Here is a 19734-nt window from a genome sequence, read left to right as displayed (position 1 = left end):
TGAATGTAACTCCAATTTAGATCCTTAAATTAAAAATGCAAACTGTAGAATGAAGATAATTTAACCTTGTCTTAAACGCAGATTTCAGCAGAAGTACATCTATAATCATGATCAAATAACCACCTAATGCTTGTTTTAACCTAAATACCACCTCAGCTGACAGGGCCGCTAATACAATGAGTGTTCATATTGTTTATAAGCACAAAAGTGCTGTTCTGGTCACAAAACAAAATGTATCAAATTACAGGTTTTTTCCCTTTGCTCTGTGGCTCAGATAAATGCACACTATAAATCACAGGTGCAGGGGGCTGGTAAAGGGCTTTTCCTTTTAAAGGCACACATTCATCTTGTTTTTTAAAAAAAGACAGTATCTCTTTTGTGCCAACTGCAATATCACTCTTTTTGCACAGATGCCTTCAGCTCAGTGCCCCTAAATCAAAAGGCACTGTGTCCTAGGGTGCTGCAGTTCCAGCTAAGTACCTTCATGGTTCTTGCCCCCACCAGGGGGCATCAACCATAAACCATGGTTTATGGACTATGAAACCATACAGATATGATTACCAAGTTGCCCATAAACATGATGAGCTAAGCAACTGGATATTAGTCACTACTGCAGAGAAAACTCACGTGTAAACAACATTAAAACATTTCACATAAGCCGCCAGAAAGCCACAATTTCTTAGCCACAGACTTGGAATTTCCAGACTAAAATCTGTCTTTTCCCTAATTCACAGTTCAACTCCCAAGTTCCCTGGTTAGAAGTTTAAGAATGGCACAAATACTGATCTCCTGGGGATTCATTTCAGGAAGGAAGGGCATTAGATTCGATTGCTTTGGCAGTAAGTGACAAACACCATGCAGAGCTAATTTTATTGTCGCAACCTGCCTTATTAATAGTAAAATAAGGAAGTCAGCCAATGCACTTTTAACAGGATCTTTATTATTTATTTCACAAACTGCACCAAAAAAAATTATTTTTGCTATGAAATACTTTGCCTGGTCTAAAGCAAACAACATAAGGGGGGGGGTGTCTTCCACATTATACTGTAACCTCAATTTCCAGATCCACCTTTACAATCTAAGACTATTTCCTGTTCTCCCAGAGCGAGAAAAATCACTAAAATATCAGTCCAAGAGAGAGCCTTTGCTTCAAATATGACTGTGAATTTATCTAATCTATGCAGCAATACAGATACACACCTATATTCACTTCTGAGGTACAGAAGTGACAGAAGTGCATATTTTTTTGTCAAATTCATAAAGAGAGCAGCCAAGGCAACTACCCAGGGCTCTCAACTGCCTCCCTGCACTTGTGGTGTGCACACTCCACACCAGCTCTGGAAGAGATCATTTCATAGCCACTTACCAGGAAAGCTTTTTGCTTGTAAGCTGTTTGTTGCAATTAATGTTTCTCTTTGTTTTTCAGAGAAGGAAGGCACATGGACTCCAACTACAGAATGGTGTCACAGGCTTGCAGAACAAAAGGCACATCAACATCGATGATCAATATGAGTATCAATAGCCACATTGCTGTGTCAGATCCTTTTCCCATCACACTGGTGACATCAGAGCTGGTTTTACCTAATTGGATGATGTAGGCTCGCCAGAGTACCTGTGATAAGTGTAACTTAAAGACAGCCTAGCATGAAGCCTAATGAAAGCGACATGCATATATTTACATGAATGTTCTTCAAGCTAATTCCTGAACTATCACCCTGCCCTCACTTAGGTGGACCTTAAACCCAACTCTCCTGTGGCAAAAGATCTAGGCAAATATAGTGCCTATGATAAATACATGTTCCAGGACACTACACGTCACCATCCCAACTAAGGTAGCTCAAAACCTACCCCAAGCTCCTAAATACATCTCTGGCTTCGTCAGAGCTAAACACAGTTTATACCCTAAAAGGATATATTTATAACTTTTGCAAGGCAGCCTAGAACTCAGTCTCCAACACCACAAGAGTTTTGCTCTAAACATTCCTCCCCAGGCTCTTTCAAGTCCATTTTTTATGAAAAAAGATGCCAGATCATTCTCAAAAAGTGTGAATGGACTTGTGGTTAGACAATGCAGCAAGTGCAAAAAAGCCAACGCAGTCCTTGTGGCAGAAGTGCTCTGAGATGACAAGTCAGAGTCACGAAACACACTGAACTGAAAAAAGCCATCAGATATAAAAGTGCTCAGAGGAAAAGAATAAGGCGTGAGAGAAAGGAAGGTGTGAAAAAAAAAAAGACATGGTGATACATCAATTTTCATTCACATTCCATACATCCCAGCAAATAACTTGCATGCAACGTGCTTAGAGAGAAATTAAAGATCAAGAAGTTTCAACTTTTATAGCAGAAATAAAGCTCTTTGTTTTGAAATACGAAGCAATCCCATGTTATCGGAAATCAGGGAGCAGGTCTAACAACAGTGGATGGAGATAAACAAGTACTTCATCCTATAAATAGTTTATCAAAGAACAACATAAACATCAATGCACTTGTATGCATGCAAGAAGGAAGCATTTTTTACACTACTTGCTCCATTTGAGAATTTTAGTGACCTGGTATGGGGTTAACCTTACTCTGTTTATATACTTTAAATTAAACTCCAAGAACTGCTTTAAAATAAAGTTCCTTGCACAATCAGTGGAGATCTCACAATATGCCATAAGCAGTACTGCAAAAAAAAACCCAAACCCTTTGCTGTGCAACTTCATCATATTTCTACACTTTCTGTTCTTTTCCAATTTATATAGGTATCTTAATGCTTACAAATTCTTACCTTAATAAAGCTACTATGGCCTGTGCACACAATGTCAATGGAAAGGCCTACGCTGCGTGCACTGCTGTCAAATCAAAGCAATGGCAAGGCTGAGTCCCCAAGAGATGCTCTTCCCTAACTACGAGCTGCCACCTGTCGGTAAAGGACAGATCTCGGCTCATCCAGGCGAGCCGTAACTTTCCTGGACATCTAAATCCCTCCACGGATGAGCTCTCTGCTTCCAAACCTGGACAGCCAGCAAACACCTTGCTGCTCTTCCCACCGAGAAGCAGCCCTACTGGAACACGGACATCACATTTAACCCACAGATAAATGCATTAAGTCCCTGACATTAACCCTTGAGCAGAGCAAAATAAAGCAACCACCAGTTGAAACTCCCAGTGCTGTGCTCCCAGCCCATGCCTTGCTTGCACCCGAGTTAGTCTGGGTCTGGATAGACCCTATGTACTCTCAGGTACTACTCAAATCTTAACTACACTAAGTTTTGGTATCACAAAAGCCGGGAGGAGCATATCCAAATCCCTCGCTGCAGGACTCAGGAAAGGCAAAGCAATCACAAATCAAGCCAATAATGTGCTCCTGCAGCTTTTACTGAGCACTTGTTATGAACTGCTCATAAATCAGACAATGGTTTTGATGTGACATAACATATGTTAAGCTGTGTAATTACAGATCTTTAAACAGAGCATATTTTTTTCTAATTAAACACCATATCCAGAAATAACACTATCAGACATGCTTTCTTAATTAATATAGCCATATATCCATCTGCAGGAGGGGAAAATGTGAAAAGGAGCAATTTGAATAGATGAATGTGAAAGGGATACTATTTTTATTAATAGCACCATCAACAACAAGACAAGGCAGGATCCAGGTTAAATGTATGCATAGGAAGATAGATGGTGTAAGAACTCACTTTCACACAATGCACATACCAATTAAATATCCACATATTTATACAGAAGAATGTTTTCCACAAATATAAGTACTCACAATGTAGAAGTTACACTCATAGCATATTCAGCAATTAAAAAGAACTAAAACCCTGTGTTTCTGCAAGGCCTTTCAGCTTTCAAATTTCAATGCATTTTGTAAAAATCACTACTCACAACAGCACTCCCAAGAGCCCATTCTTGGCAGAGTGAAAAAGAGAAGGTGCTGCAGGAAGACAGAAAGTGTGAACACAGCTCCTACCCATTCCAGCCTTGTTCAAACAAGCCTGTCTGGCAGTAGCCACAGGCCTGAGGCACTAGAGCAAGTCAGTCCCTCAGCACATCCCTCCTCACTCATTCAGGTTACTTCAGAGCTCTGCAATAGAGCAAAAGCACTGTGCCTTTGAATTGCCTAATCTTTGGAGCTGCAAGGTTTTAAAATAATGTTTAAATCCCAAAGCCCACTGCATGATGTATTCAGACAAAACAGAGAAACCAAATATACTAAAACAAACACGTGGCACAGTCGGCCTTAACTGAGAGCACTGTATTTTGCAGGGCCCAAGAAATGTAATATAGATAATGCCTTGTACTGTACTTCCTCTGCCTGCAGCTGCAGCCATGCTTGCCCACGTCCATTTTGCTCCACTGTGGGAAGATGGTGAACAAGGGGCAACCAGCGAAGAAAGATGCAGCATGCAAACATGAGCAGCAAATCTGGAGCAAGGGGCCAACAGGAAAAGAAACATTATCTGCCCTCCTGGAGAAGCAGAGCTCTGCCATCTGTAGAAGGCCTGCCATGCCCTTCTTTTGTCCTCCTGAGGAAAAAGTGCTTTATTTCAAAGAAAGATCCTCTGAGATCTTTCTTTGAGAGCTAAATGAGAGCTAAACCCTAATCACTTAAAGTGGGAGAGCAAAAGCAGAGGACGTTCTCATTTAAATCAAAACGCCATAGAGCAAAGCTAATCAAAAGGTACCAAAGGTACTGGCTGCTCCCTGCCACTGGAGGGCGGGCGAGGCACTAAAACGTCCTAAATTCACTCGGATTCCCCAACAGACAAGGAAGGAGCTCCCTGCACAGGATTTCAGCAAAATACACAGTACCCTTAATGACCATACTAAGCATTTCTATTAGCACTCCAGTCCTCCTCTTTCCCTTCTCACGTGAAAGCTCAAGTGACTCCAGTGCCTGTTGGTGGAGCCCCATCCAGAACACCTCAGCTGCAACATCAGGTTCAGAAAATTCTGCATCTACATGAAATTCAGCTACAGAGGTGAAACTAAAACAAAAAGAAAGCCCCAAAACCGCTCTTAAAAGCGTATTTACTGTGTCAGGCAAAACTAAATGTTGTTAGCCACACACTTTCCAGTGCACCACAGGAAATTGTTTTTCACTAGCAAAGGTTTAATGACAAGTCCAAAGCATGGAATTAAAAAGAAAAGAAACCCACAAAAGATCAGAAGGAATAGCATGTACCTATGCATTACATTACAACAGGGAGACAATTTCAGCTATCACCTGTAAGTTGTGCTTTAACACCAAAAAAAGTGCATTTCAAGAGTCCAAACTGAATCGTGCTCCAGTTCTTCTATGGCAAAAACATATTCCTAATTTAATAATCCCTGACCACAAAATATCTTCAGTTCTACAAGCAGTATCAGTAAGTAAAGACAAAAATTCAGGGTTCAACAGTTACCTATTCAGGAAGCAATTTTAAGAAGTACAAAGGGCAGAAAAGTCGGACATTTTTATGCCTTAGTTTCTGGTAGAAGCCTTTACGGGGTGGACAGCAGTGCAATGAGAGTGCTGCAACAGACCTGTCAGCCACACAGCAGCCCAGTGAGCTGCAGATATTCAACCCTAGTGGTACCCCAGCAGAGGTGGCATGGAGAGGGGTGCAGCACACAGCAAGTGCATCAGTCTGTGTGGGCAGTCAGCGCTGCTCACCAGCAAAAATTAGGTGGGGGAAATTTTGCAGGAGAAACTTTAGGTATCCTGTGCCCTCTGTTTCAGGGACAGCTTTACTAGAAGTGTTCCTTAGCAGCTACTGAATACAGCAACAACAGTGGCAAAAAAAGGGGAAAAAAGATAAATGGTGAGAGTACAAGGAAGACAGGAGGACACAGAGAACAGAAGTATAAGCACAGGGAAGAAGGGTGGGAACTCAAAAAATGAAAGCTGACAGACTAATACAGCCCATAAAGATCTGCAAAGTAATTATGCTTCTGCATCATCATTAATAGGTTAATAAAATTCCTTCCTCCGCCCCCACTGGGATATGTGAAGAGAAAAAAACACCAACAACAGAAAACAAACAGAAAAATTGTATTTACTGACACTAGTGCCAGTGGTTTCCCAGTTCTATGCAGGGAAAATCAAGCTTGGCTACTACATTAACACTTTTCTTATGGAACAGCAGTGAGAGGCAAGATTTCTATAAGAGAAAGGCATTTCAACAACAAGGTTAGACTAAGCATAAGCCTTACACTATACTGGAACTAGCCATTGAGCCAAAGTAGGCAGTGACAAACAAACGATTAACCAAATTGCAGACCTAACAGTCAGAAGGCATGCAGAGTTTCATCTTTCCCCACCAGAAGTAATTAAATTGAGTTCGGCTTGGCATGCTAGAGAGACACGCATGAATTCCAACTGTAATTGCCATAATAGCCCTATTTGTTGATTACCATAAATTCCCAAAAAGGGGAGGGGCATCCAATTTCACTTAGAGGTCAAGAAGCAGAACAGAGGGAATTAGAGGAACCAAGAACCAGTGTTTGTACAAAATATCCTGGTGATAATAGGGGATATAACACCACTACCCCCATCTAAAAAACTCAACAGCCTCCACACATAATTAAATTATGGAGCACACAGAGATTAATTTCAGCTGGAGAAATAATACCAGTACAGGCAGTTTTCCTCCCTGGAAACAGAAAGAATACATGTTCACAGAGTACTGCTATTATCTGCAGAAGCCATCATAGATTTGGAGAAAGCTGTGACAATCTCACTAAAATTTAAGCGGGGGGGGGGAAGGGGGGAAGTAGTCAAAAACTGAATGTGCTAAAAAGGCAAGTTTATATCAAACAATTATCTGCTTCTCAGAGCGAGAGAATATAAGAACTCCTTAGGTCTGCCTTACAGGTCCAGCAAAGGACAGCATTTCACCTACAGGTTTTCAGATTGTTTTGAAATCCAGGATTTCCACGTGTAAATAGGAATCAATGAACCCAGGGAATTACAGACCAGTCAGTCTCACCTCTATGCCTGGCAAAATCTTGGAGCAGATTCTCCTGGAAGGCATGCTAAGGCACATGAAAATCAACAAGGTGCTTGGTGACAGCCAGCATGGCTTCACTGAGGGGAAATCCTGCCTGACCAATTTGGTGGCCTTCTATGATGGGGCTATGGAACTGATGGACAGGGGTAGAGCAGTTGATGTCATCTACCTGGACTTGTGTAATGCATTCGACACTGTCCCACACAACATCCTTGTCTCTAAATTGGAGAGACATCAATTTGATAGGTGAACCACTCGGTGGATAAAGAACTGGCCGCACGCAAAGAGTTGTGGTCAATGGCTCAATGTCCAGCTGGGGACCAGTAACGAGTGGTGTCCCTCAGGGATCGGTGTTGGGACCGGTCTTGTTCAACATCTTTGCCACTGACATGGACAGTGGGATTGAGTGCGCCCTCAGCAAGTTTGCCGATGACACCAAGCTGTGTGGTTCGGTTGATACCCTGGAGGGAAAGAATGCCATCCAGAGGGACCTTGACACGCTTGTGAGGCGGGCTGATGCCAACCTCATGAAGTTTAACCATGCCAAGTGCAAGGTCCTACACCTGGGTCGGAGCAATCCCAGGCACAGCTACAGCTTGGGCAGAGAAGAGATTCAGAGCAGCCCTGTGAAGAAGGACTTGGGGGTGCTGGTCGATGAGAAAATGAACATGAGCCGGCTGCAGTGTGAACTCGCAGCCCAGAAAGCCAACCATATCCTGGGCTGCATCAAAAGGAACGTGACCAGCAGGTTGAAGGAGGTGATCCTGTCCCTTTACTCTGCTCTTGTGAGACCTCACCTGGAGTATTGTGTGCAGTTCTGGTGTCCTCAACATAAAAAGGACATGGAACTACTGGTACAAGTCCAGAGGAGGGCCATGAGGATGATCAGGGGAGTGGAGCACCTCCTGTATGAAGACAGGCTAAGAAAGTTGGGGCTGTTCAGCCTGGAGAAGAGAAGGCTGCGTGGAGACCTCATAGCAGCCTTCCAGTATCTGAAGGGGGCCTATAGGGATGCTGGGGAGGGACTCTTCATTAGGGACTGTAGTGACAGGACAAGGAATAATGGGTTAAAACTCAAACAGGGGAAGTTTAGACTGGATATAAGGAGGAAATTCTTTACTGTTAGGGTGGTGAGGCACTGGAATGGATTGCCCAGGGAGGTTGTGAATGCTCCATCCCTGGCAGTGTTCAAAGCCAGGTTGGACAGAACCTTGGGTGAGATGGTTTAGTGTGAGGTGTCCCTGCCCATGGCAGGGGGGTTGGAACTAGATGATCTTAAGGTCCTTTCCAACTCTTAACTATTCTATGATTCTGTAACAGCACTTGAGAATAATCTGCCTGTACATGATCACCAAAGCAACAAAAGATGTTGAAACTGCCAACATGGCAGTGCATATTTGATACAGAAATCCAGAAGGGGTGTAAAAAGCATTTCAAGACAATAGCCATTAATTAATCACCCAGTGCTTTAAGGCAATAACAGGCAAGAATTCTCAAGTAGACACTTCAGTAAATCAATGTGAACCTCCAATTCAGACTGTACTTAAGTCTTCATAGATCTGATAGAATTAGCGATTACTTTTAAGAGTTGACCAATGCAAGGCTACTCCTGGAGCCATCAACCTGCTGGCAGATCAGCACAGTAAATTCAGACAACAGATTTACACTATAGTGGTCAGATACTAGATTTTGACACATATCATCAATCCCCTCCTCCCTCTCCTTTTTCCTCCTGCACATCAATGCAGGTTCCAGTCTGCCCTTTAAACTGCCTTCCCCCTCAGTCTGTAAACATCATACACCGGAAGAGTGGCGTAAGTAGAAGACTGGAGAGGGCAGCAGCTCCTGGAGTTCTGCTCGCTGGGCAGCCCTGTAGCAGGCCTGCAGTATTGGCTCAGGAGATACTGCAGCACTGCCCTTCTGAAAAAAAATGAGCCCCATGAGACAAGGTGCCCTGAAAGATTTTCTTACCTAACACACAAGAGCATTCAATGCATATAATCATCCTAGACAACTAACCATACCTGTCCTTACAACAACTACTTCAAGACTATTATTTTTTAATTATATTAGCCACATGAAGCACTACCACCTCCTACCATCGTAACTCTTTCATCATGCTTTCACCACTGTCGAGTTTATAATTTTAGGTATCACTTAAACTTGATTCTTAAGATGTAAGTGCATGTAAAAGTAAATTTGTGGAAGCTCTCCCTAGCTCAGTATCTCAAGATTATGAATTCCATGCAGCAGCTGAGCTTCATGTCCATCACATGTCATGAATACCCTTGTCCCTCTATAAATAACCAGCCTGAAATCCTTTAGAGCTGATGGAAGTGTTCAACTTGCAGGGGAAGAAAACTGTGTTGCTAAGGAACAGCAAAGAAAAAAAAAAAGGCCAAAATGGTAATCTGAAATGAAATGAAAGGAAATAATTTAATGGGCCCTTGATATGTTGGGTGTTTGGCATATCATCAGCAATTTAGCAGGCTGTAGGCTTTGTTTCAAACTGAGGCTGAAAGAATAGTCAGAACATGATTGCACCCTGAATTTTGGAGTTAGCTGCATTCTCTCTCATTCATACAACAGACCCTGTCTGCTTTTGGGGATTTCAGACAAAATTTTAAAAGTAAACTACATGAATATCAGTTTGAACTACATCTATGCCTACAATTCTTGACACTCCATTCTTTGAGATGAAGACAAAGGGCGAGTATTTTCTTCACATTTTTCTCACTAGCAGACCAAGAGATGGGCTTTGCCAGTACTGGCTTTCATGATTTGCTGATTTTTGCAGAGATCTCAGCAATGCATAGAACCAAAAACTATTTCTTTTTTTCTGTTTTACAGTATTTTCAGGAAAATGTTTTCCATTGTTCGTAATCACTTAGAAAAAAAGACTCGTTGTGCTAGAAGATTTCTAAAGCTCTTCCTCCACTGAAAATTTTAGTTGTTTTGAGGACCATTTCCTTTTCTTCTTGAGACAGATCTTTCTCTAGATGTTTTTCTTCTTTTACCTTTTTCCTTCAGCTTACTTAAATAGAAGAGTTACAACTGCAGAGACTACATCTCTGGCGTATTTAGCAATGCCTTTACAATTTCTTACATGTTTTCCAACACTTCAGTTTAAGTATCACAAATGTATTTAACATTCCCAAAGTCAAAATTCCAGTACTTCAATTGTTCAAGTTGTTACTTTAACTCACAAAATGCTAAGTAGCAAACAAACAACCTCACCTTCTTCCTTTCTCACTATGGTTTTAGGGACTATATTGTTGAACACTGTCTGATAAGTACACTTTGCCACATGAAGGTTTCCAATTAAATATCAAATAACAACTAACAATTACAAAACTATCACACTTTTGTGCAACAAACAACAGGTAAACCACTTCATGAGTGGTTTACAAGAAAATGACTTACCAAAATGAGGTAGGTGACCCACCTATCTTCTCATTTGCACCCACCATTACCTCCTTATGTCCTTAACTGTGTATTCCTACATCTTAATTCGTTTGGGTCTTACTGGTTGAATGTATTAGCTTTATAATGCTTAGTTGATTAAATAAAAGACTTCTCTCTCAAAATTCCATTTGTTTTAACTTTGTGATGTAGAATCACAAAACACACTAGTTACGCTGTAACTACATTTTTCCTGAAAAGAATTTTATCTGTCATTCTAAAGCTTGGGCTCATTAGGTTCTGCTGTAACTATCTTTTTTTTCCCCCATGTGTATCTAATTTTACTGGAGCATGAAAATGTGCTAGATGAACACCATACAAGAAATGTTGGCATTAATACAATGAGCTTTACATACATATGCTAATTGCAACTCCCAGTCTATACTATTTTTGTCTCACCTATTGAAAAAATTTTCCAGACCTGTAAACCTTTCCAAACACTGTTTCATACAGTTATTGGATAAAAACATGAACTCTGTATTCCATGCTTTTTGAGAAACACAGGTAGAGCAAGCTAGAATTGCAGAGAAAGGCACAGCAATAAACTTCTCAATGTGCCTTTGTGTGGCTATTACAGATAACATTGTATTACCATAGTTCTTTCATCTCTTTTTGGAAATGCAAAACTTAAGACCTTCAGAGAAAATAACATAGGCGTTGCCTGAATTCATGTCGCTGCTACGCTTCACTCATCACTCTTTTGTAACAGAAATTAAGGACGCACGAAATAATCTGCTACCATACAAGAAAAACAAGACAAAGGTTAACAGAAGTTTAAAGTAAAAAGTTCGCCAGACGTGTTTTTCCTAAACCGGAAGGTGTCATTCACATCACCAGAGGGCACCAGAACTCATGCCCAGTGCACCAAAAACCGGCTTTTGTGTGCTGCTCCCTCTTCAGTGCAGCAGTCGTGTAACAAGAGGGGTCTATTTTCCCAAAATAATGTTGTTAACCGTTGCTATAAAGGTGACTCATCCCTTTCTGTTTTCTGTTTGTGCAAGTGTTTTCCTTCTGAAGATACTGTACCTATATCACAGTGTTACAAACTCTCCCTTTGCTGCTTTGCTGTCCCATAAAAAGATTCTAGAAAATCAGGCAGCCTACATTCTAGGCACTGGAGAACCACTCATGCTACAGTCTGGAATCACAGAACTCAGAAGCACAGAGAAGGAAGATGTTTCACTTACTTGTACTCCTCCACACTGGTCTCGCCTATACTGGAAATAAAAATCAGGGAGTTCCAATAGGGGTGGGAGTTTGAGATAGAGAAGGAAGCCAGATCACCTGCAGAGTATAGAGAAGGGAAAGAAACCAGGTTCCAGACACTGGCCCCGTGTAAGTTTTTTTTAAAAGCTGGAGTAAAGCATTTATTTGTAAAGGTACCAAGACACCACATATTACACACTAGGGATAACATGGCTGCTGTCACAGAACACTACTTATGGACAGATAAGATGGAAAGACACAAATATGCTCACCGTGCACACAGAGGTCTCATCTCCAGTCTTTACTCTGTTCCGAGCCAAAAGCTGCTCCAAGAGGCTTATTCTGTGCAGCAGCCAGGAAAATGCCAGCAGCAGCTCCCGACTACCCGCTGAGCCATCAGAGGGGAGCCGATAGAGTTCCGGCCTGTCATAGCCATGGTACCACAACGCTGCCTTCACAAACCTAATTTGGTTATCTGAAAAGAAGAAAACAATTGAGAATAACATACTGCACTACTCAGTGCATTTATGCTTCAGTTACAGAAACTGCTGCCTCCTCTGAGAGCAAGATTTTTAATCAAGCATAAGATTTGTGTAAGACAGTGGAGGCTACAGCCTTTATCAACAACCAATAGATGACAGGAGTGTAAAGGGTAAAAGCTTTCCTTATGCTGCCCCATTCTCTTCTACAGAGCTACTGCTAAGGGAAAAGAAGAAATTCAAAGTTGAGATCAAGGCCAGTAATGGCCTCTTGGAAATTAAAAAAGGCAAAAAGGTAAATAGCCATCCCCACTGTAACAGGACTCCAATTCACCTATTCATTTTTTATGATCCAGCAAGGATGCTATGAATTAATAAATACTGAGTCACTTTACTCCTGAATGAAACTGGAATTTAGAGATAAAAGTTTCGCAGCCTACTGCAAATCTCTGAGCACCAGTGAGCAGGCAGATATAATGCAGCATGCCACATGGACTGTTTAATTCTCGGGAACGCTCTGATCTATATTTCTTCACACCAGCAAATGTTACTTACAGCTACAAGACAGGCACTACAGAACTGTAAAATACTGAGGAAACACAGAGAAAACTTACTTAAAAAGGTTCTGACCAATAATCCTCAGATCTATACTGTGTCAAAACTATAATAAAGAACATAATTAAGGGGCACAGTGATAAACAATACACACTGGGGAAGAACCAACATTTGTAAAAGGAAGTCCTGCTCAAAAAGCTACTGAAGTTCTCCAAAGGCAACAACAAGCAAGTGATTAAGGAAGAGTCAACCAATGCAGGACATTTAGCCTTCCCACTGAGATTTAAATAGCACAAAGAAACCAAGCCACTACAGTGGAGGGATAGGGAAGGCCCTTCAATCAATGACAAGTGCCTAACAGACAAGAACCAGAGGGTAGGAACAAATGGTGGTTTCAAACAAGGCTCTGTGCTAAACAGTTGCTGTTCAACCAACTCAAAATGACACACAGACAACGTGATAGTGACAGAAAATTTGGTGCCGATGTGATATTACTCAGTAGTAAGGAATGCAGGCAGATCATGAAGGACTGCAGAACCTAATGAGCCCAGGCTTTAGAATGACAGTCAAAATTCTTTTTAGAAAAAAAAAGAAAAAAATTATACACACAAGAGAAAAAACAATCCTAACTGTACCGACACAGCAACGGGCTTGGTGCTGATCACTGAACTCGGGAACACAATCTTAGATGATAAAGACTTTTCATGACTATCACATGATACGAGAACTACATGGTTCTCATATGCATTCAAAACCAAACAGAATATAAGAAACCTAGAAAGGAAACGAAACAGAACACAGGGAATAATGCTACACTGTTGTCTACATCTATGTGCCCCCACATCTCAAGTTCAGTGTTATTTTACTTCTTCAGTCCCAAAAAACAAAGAGGAGATGAGTATGATCACAAGTACAGAACAGCTTCATTTTAAGAACTGATGACATAGGCCAAGAAGATGACTGAGAATGGGTGTAACAAGACTCTTTCAAATGGTAAGTTCTGTGGAATGGGTGAACAGGGAATAATCTGTTTGCACAACATTCAATAAAAGAACTGTGAGCCACCAAACAAAGTTAGCAAGTCTGTGAATAAAAACAAGTTAGAGATGTTCTCCACACATGCAGCAAAGCCCTGAAATTTCTGGCCATGAGACACTATGGATACTGAGAGTTACACAGGGTTCACAGAGGAACTTGACTGACAGAACAGAAGTGCATGGAAGCTTATGAAATGCAAAGACAACCTTTATGGTTTAGGACATCTGAGATGTAAATTACTGGAGGTTGAAAAAATACTCCTCTGAAAGAATCGTTCTATTTTCGCTCTTTCCCCTGGGCATCCACTTCTGACAGCTGGAACAGCTGGATGAAGCTAGAGCAACCTCCAATTTGATCCAGTTTAAGCATTTTTACAAAGTAAGGAATAAAGCTACTCTCCTTTTTCCAGTGTAATGCTTCAGTATTTCTGTAGGGTTTCATAAAAAAGGTACAGTAACAGACACAAAAGTAACAATAATTTTTGCAGTAATAGCGTTTTGCATAGCAGAGCTTCTGCAGAGATGCATGACAGCTGTACAACTGGGTTTAAACCTAGCCTGTTTCTGCATTACAGACACAAAAAAGAAATCCAAACACCTGAATCACTTTGCTTGTTCTTTCTGCAGAACCTGTGAATGTAAAAACAAGCAGCTTACTTTCACAATGTCAGAGTGGCAGAAATGCCTGTGGTTTGCTAAAAATCTTGCTAAGTAATATAATCCTTTAAGTACAGGGAGCTCTCTCAGATATTAGTTTTTATTTTGATCCCTCTTGAATATTCTCACGTGAGCTAGGTTTTCATGTTGCCCTTTCCTTTTATTCCTGTATTTGTCAAAAAAGGAACTGCCATAACAGGTAAAGGGAGAAATGCTCCAAAAGGAAGATCAGTACACACTTCCCTCCTTTTTCAAAGCAAACCAGCATCACATACTGCCATCTGCAGTTCAGGAAGCTTCACAAGAAATCACCTATCAAAGAAAAGGAATAGAGCAAGCCAGGTGCATTTCTCTGCTCTGACATACCACTCAGAACCAGATCCATGCAGGCAATTTGCCACCTAAATTACTGTGTTGCTCTGGTCCTTTATCTCCCCCTATTTCGCCTCTCCCTCTGCATGAGGGAGTGTGATTAGTGTGAGTATGAGGCAGGAATTGTGGGCGAGTGGTGAAAGCATGGGTATGGAACTGGGGCTCAAAGAGCCTTTCCATAACCTTATAGAAATCACTTTCCTCATCTCTAAAGCACTCAGATAAACGGCAGCAGAGGCTACAGAAGTACCAAGACGGATTTGTCCATAATGTGCAGCCAAGAGAGGAAAAGAAACCCCATCACTCACATACCAGATAACACCAGTCACTCAAAACACCTCCTCTTTGACATCTTATGGCATTCCATTAGGACTGGGCAATTTATAGAGAAAGAACCACACAGTCCTTTCAACCAAGCACCTTCTGCATGCATATTATTTATTATATTCAGCAAGTAAGACCAAGCTGTGGATGAACCTCAACGTTCAGCCCTCTTAAGACTATACTCAAGCTGTGCTGTTCTGCTTTATGAATCCTGCAGAATATATTCAGTGAATTACAGCATGATATTCAAATAAGGGTTATGCATTATCCTGGCAGGCTAAAATGGAAGGGAACTAAATCAAGTACAAGAACACACAGATACATTACTGCATGCACTCAGGCAAGAAACACCTGCATAGGTAGTGGTATGATGAGAAACTATTGCTGCAGAAAAAAAATTTCTGCTTCATTTGTCAAACACACAAAAATATATTGCAGCTCTAGACCTCTTTCCCATACTATAAAAACTGAATGACACCTCCAGAAAAGAAACATTTCCTCCAGCTATTTAAGTGCATACATAGCACTGCTACCTGCTGTGGCTGTCAGGTTGTTAACCAAGTCCATCAGCTCTCAGCCTCTGTGAAGAGTGAGCAGCAAGAAACCACTGATCATGACTAGCCTGGAGTACTACTACACAGCTTACTCGGACTCGTACTCCTCTGATGAGAGACCCATTGTTCTAACATATTTAAGGGGCTGGATTAACAGCTTCCCACCAAAGTTTACAGTAAATGCTTTTCACTGTGTGAAGAAAAATTTTTCCAGAACAAGAAATCAAGAGCCATTTGCAGAATTTTATAACCACTGGCTGGGGCTTCTGGTTTCTTTTCGCAAGAATAGTTCATACATTTAAAAACATCAAACTGTGCGGGGCTTTTTTTTTTCATGTGTGATTTTTCAAAGACTTTATTTTCTCCTACCTAGGCAATGAAATAAATCAACCATTTAAAAACATGGTGCAGAAAGTTTTCCTGAACAATATGACAACCATAAGAAGGGAACGACTAGCAGCTGTTGTAGTCAAAGTAAATTTTAATCTCCTCTAAAATTCACCTATATGACAAGGTCAGCTCAAAAACAGACTAATGAAACTACTAACTCAAAACAGAAACACACACTGAGGTGCAACCTCAAAAGTCACTTGATAAAAAGGACTTGCCACATCAAGGAGAAATTTTCTGGAAAAGAATCTATCCTTTTCTATGGGCAAAATCTGTAAGAGCATTCTGTCCCTGCCTCACACTGCTTGCTTATACCACCTTGCAACTGCAAAGGGTCCAACATCTAGCACACAGTCCTTGAAATGTAGGTCTCAGTTTACAGAGTAGCAAGAACCACCACTGTGACTGCAACAACACATGCGGACTACAGGTCAGAGGTTAGTGTTTCCTCTAGAAAAAGGGTACAGCACAATGTGAGTATGGCTTCTCTTTTCCAGAAAGTTGTTCCTATGCACATAATAACCCTTATACTGAAGGAGTCTTCAAAGCCCTCTTCTGGGATCTGGCAATTGCTGCTCTCTTTGTTTTAATCAGGAAAATTAAGAGGTTGTACAAAAAGAGCAAAGACAGGAAAGCCTGATCCATGGGCTAAAGCACTAGACTTGGATTAGGGAAATTCATTTCAATTTTTTGATGTGCAATGGGATCCTATAACAAACCAGAGAAAGTTATTTAGTCCCTATGCCCAAGGCTCCACTTCACTTACATGAAACAAATACATGAAAGACCGTAAGTGCTCCAGAGCAGGGACAGAGAAGGAAAGCAGTAAAATACTGATCTCATTCACAGCAGACAACTCATTCACTTGGCCAAGCAAAGGTAATTAGTGTAATTTGAAAAACAGTATGGCTCTCCAACCTGAATTTCAGCTTTAATCACCATGTTGTGACTAAACAAGTTTCTTAAAAATCAGCTCAGCAGTTCTGAGCAGAACCACAGATTCCTACCTTGCAATCCACCATCAGAAGCTGCATTTGCTCTCTCTAGTCAGCAACCTGCCACACGCATGTGGATCCTGTCTCCAAATGTGACAAGCAAATAACATGGGAGCAGCCAGGATTCAGCAAGGTTGCACTTGTGCAGGACCACGCTACAAAGCTGCAGGAGACAGCCAACAGACTTACCAGTACACAGCAGATCGTGTATGAGTAGAAAAGCAAAAACAGCCAAATGAAAAATAGCAGCCCTGTGAGTAACACTGAACCATGCTGATTTCCTGCTGAGCTACCACCAAAACTATGCTGGTTTTGCTCCACACTCCACAATGCTTAGCCTTTTTTAACTCTGCTTAAAGAGCGGCTCTTCAGGGGCTTAAACAGTGTCGTTTAGGTTTCTTTGCTTTCAAAGGCAGAAGTGGATTTTAAGTGATTTTGGTCTGAGGAGACCTTTATCCATGACAGAGAATTCTGTTCTCAAAACTTCCTCTGACAAAGAAAGGGCTCTAGATAGACATCTTTCACGAGAGAAGTCTGAAGAGTATTGCAGTTGGAATAGCGTACATTTAAGTAAATAGTGCTCTGTGATTGTGAGAAGCCAACCTGTAGTCAGCTTCCCTCTGAAGCAGTGGCCCTGTCCATAGATATTCATGGTCCCTCTAAAATAATCACACACTTTTTGTCTAGAACTTCAATCCAAAACACTGCCTTTATCATAGAATAGTTTGGGTTGGAAGGGTCGCTAAAGATCATTCAGTTCCATCTCCCTGCCATGGACAGAGACACCTTCCACTAGGCCAGGTTGCTCAAAACCCCGCCCAACCTGGTCTTGAGCACTGCCAGGGATGGAGTAGCCACAGCTTCTCAGGGCAACCTGTGCCAGTGCCTCACCACCCTCACAGTAAACAATTTCTTCCTAATAGCTAACCTGAATTTATCCACTTTCAGCTTAAAGCCACTGCCCCTTGTCCTATCCCTACAGGCCCTTGTAAAAGGTCCCTCTCCAGCTTTCTTGTATGCTCCCTTTATGTACTGGAAAACCGCTCTAAGGTCTCCCCAGAACACTCTCGAGAGCCCCACCTCTCTCAGCCTGCCTTCACAGGAAAGGTGCTCCAACTCTCAGCGCATCTTCATGTCCCTCCTCTGTACTCACCCCAACAGGTCCACCTCCTTCTTGGGTATATGGCTCATATAATTCACAGTTTTGATAGCAGGGGATGAGCTCCAATCCCCAGCTTCCCACCTTCCTCTCAGCTCAATAGGGTGTGATGCAGGCAGCTCGGGTCCCCAGCCATGTATAAACTCTTAACCGAACCAATCCCAGGGATTAACTCTTCGAAGGACAGCTGGGTAGAAGTGGTTCTACCGTTTGGGAGATATGCTACAGTTCACACACCTGACATAGGACCTGACTGAAAATTAACCACAGAATCACATGTCATATGTGGAATGGGGAAAAGAAGGAATCAAATGAAAAACAAATCAATTTCTGCAATTACCTCTGCAGATGCTGAGAATGCATAAGATCATTGGAGAGATTTACCTGTGATAAAGTGTCAAAGGGAAACAGGAGCTTCTAGCACACACAAGGACATCCCAGTTTCACGGATAAAGCAAGCCAGAGACATAAACCTGCCTGCACAGCTGTTATGTAATAGGAAGTTGGTGGCACAGGTCTATAAAACATACTACTCCTGAGAGGCACCAAGGGGCAAAAGAAGATGTGCTACAAAACCAGTCTCAGTACTTCCCTGGGACAGATGGAAAGCACAGCCAGCCAGACTGACTACGTTACCTATGGCATCAGACTCTGCCCACTTGTGTCCATGAATTTGTTTCAGAAGAGTGTAGAGCAGCTTCCAGAAATCCAAGCTCTGCAAAAGAGAGGAGTGGGGGAAGATGAGCAGGCAAAATATATGCCACATATTTAGTCTTAATGAGGCAATTAAGCCTGTATCTGAACATCAGCAGTTAATCAAAAGAGCACACCTGCATCCTGCCAACACTGTTGGATGAGGCAGGTTCACATATTAGCTGTCTTCTGAACACAACCTACTGTGAGGTGTACTCAGAAAGAGAAGGGCTGCTAATGCTGGCTGTACAGCAAGACACAGCACTTCCACTTTGAGGCACATGCATACATAAGCACAGCTTCCAAAGTATCTGCCCTGATATAATCACATATGGCACAACTTGTCCATAGTCAAACTAGTACTCAAAGATGCTCTAAAGATCTGACAGTGATAGTATCAAAAACTCACAAAGAGGCAGCACAAAAGGAGTTGGACCTGGAAATCACTTCTTGGCCACACAACGGGAGCACACTGACAGACTGAAACAGTGATTCTTACAGCTGGAATTTCAGTCAACACTCATAAAATGCTTTAAATGGGTAACTGAGCAAGGGGAGCACCCTGTGTGCAAGCTGGAAGCCCTGCGAGCATCACCCTGTAAAGCCCTGATGCAAAGCCCCAAGCTGGTGTAGAGTAAAGGGGAGCGAGCCTGAGGTGACCCTAGGAAGCTGCCGCAGACCACAGTGAAACACCAAGCTTTAAGTTAAAGCCACAGTACGATAAAGCCGCTTCAGGGGCCGCAAGTTTGCGGACAGTCACACAACGGTTTGGGCCCACACAGAGGTGCGCCCCCCCCCAGCCCCTCGGTCCCACTCGGGTGTCCCCGTCCCTCCCACCCGGGACCAGGTCCGGCACGGACATCCC

The 19734-nt window shown here is 42.0% G+C and overlaps 1 protein-coding gene across 5 annotated transcripts in view; it reads right to left on the bottom strand.

Annotated features, from left to right (window-relative positions):
* Positions 1-19734, bottom strand: part of TEDC1 (tubulin epsilon and delta complex 1) — a 76851-nt gene that overhangs the window by 56860 nt on the left and 257 nt on the right. For all 5 annotated transcript variants that reach the window (XM_062616290.1, XM_062616293.1, XM_062616291.1 and 2 more), the window contains exons 2-3: positions 18813-18891; positions 11927-12129 (exon numbers count right to left, since the gene is read on the bottom strand). In XM_062616290.1, coding sequence (XP_062472274.1) covers positions 11927-12129; positions 18813-18891 — 282 coding nt within the window. The remainder of the gene's footprint in view (positions 1-11926; positions 12130-18812; positions 18892-19734) is intronic.

The sequence above is a fragment of the Pezoporus occidentalis genome, unplaced genomic scaffold (assembly GCF_034315485.1).
Source record: "Pezoporus occidentalis ecotype Australia unplaced genomic scaffold, CSIRO_AGI_Poc_V1 ctg189, whole genome shotgun sequence".
In the NCBI taxonomy this organism is placed as follows: Eukaryota; Metazoa; Chordata; class Aves; order Psittaciformes; family Psittacidae; genus Pezoporus; species Pezoporus occidentalis.
Note: the sequence above shows the minus strand (reverse complement) of the source record. Positions and strands in the feature narration are given on the sequence as shown.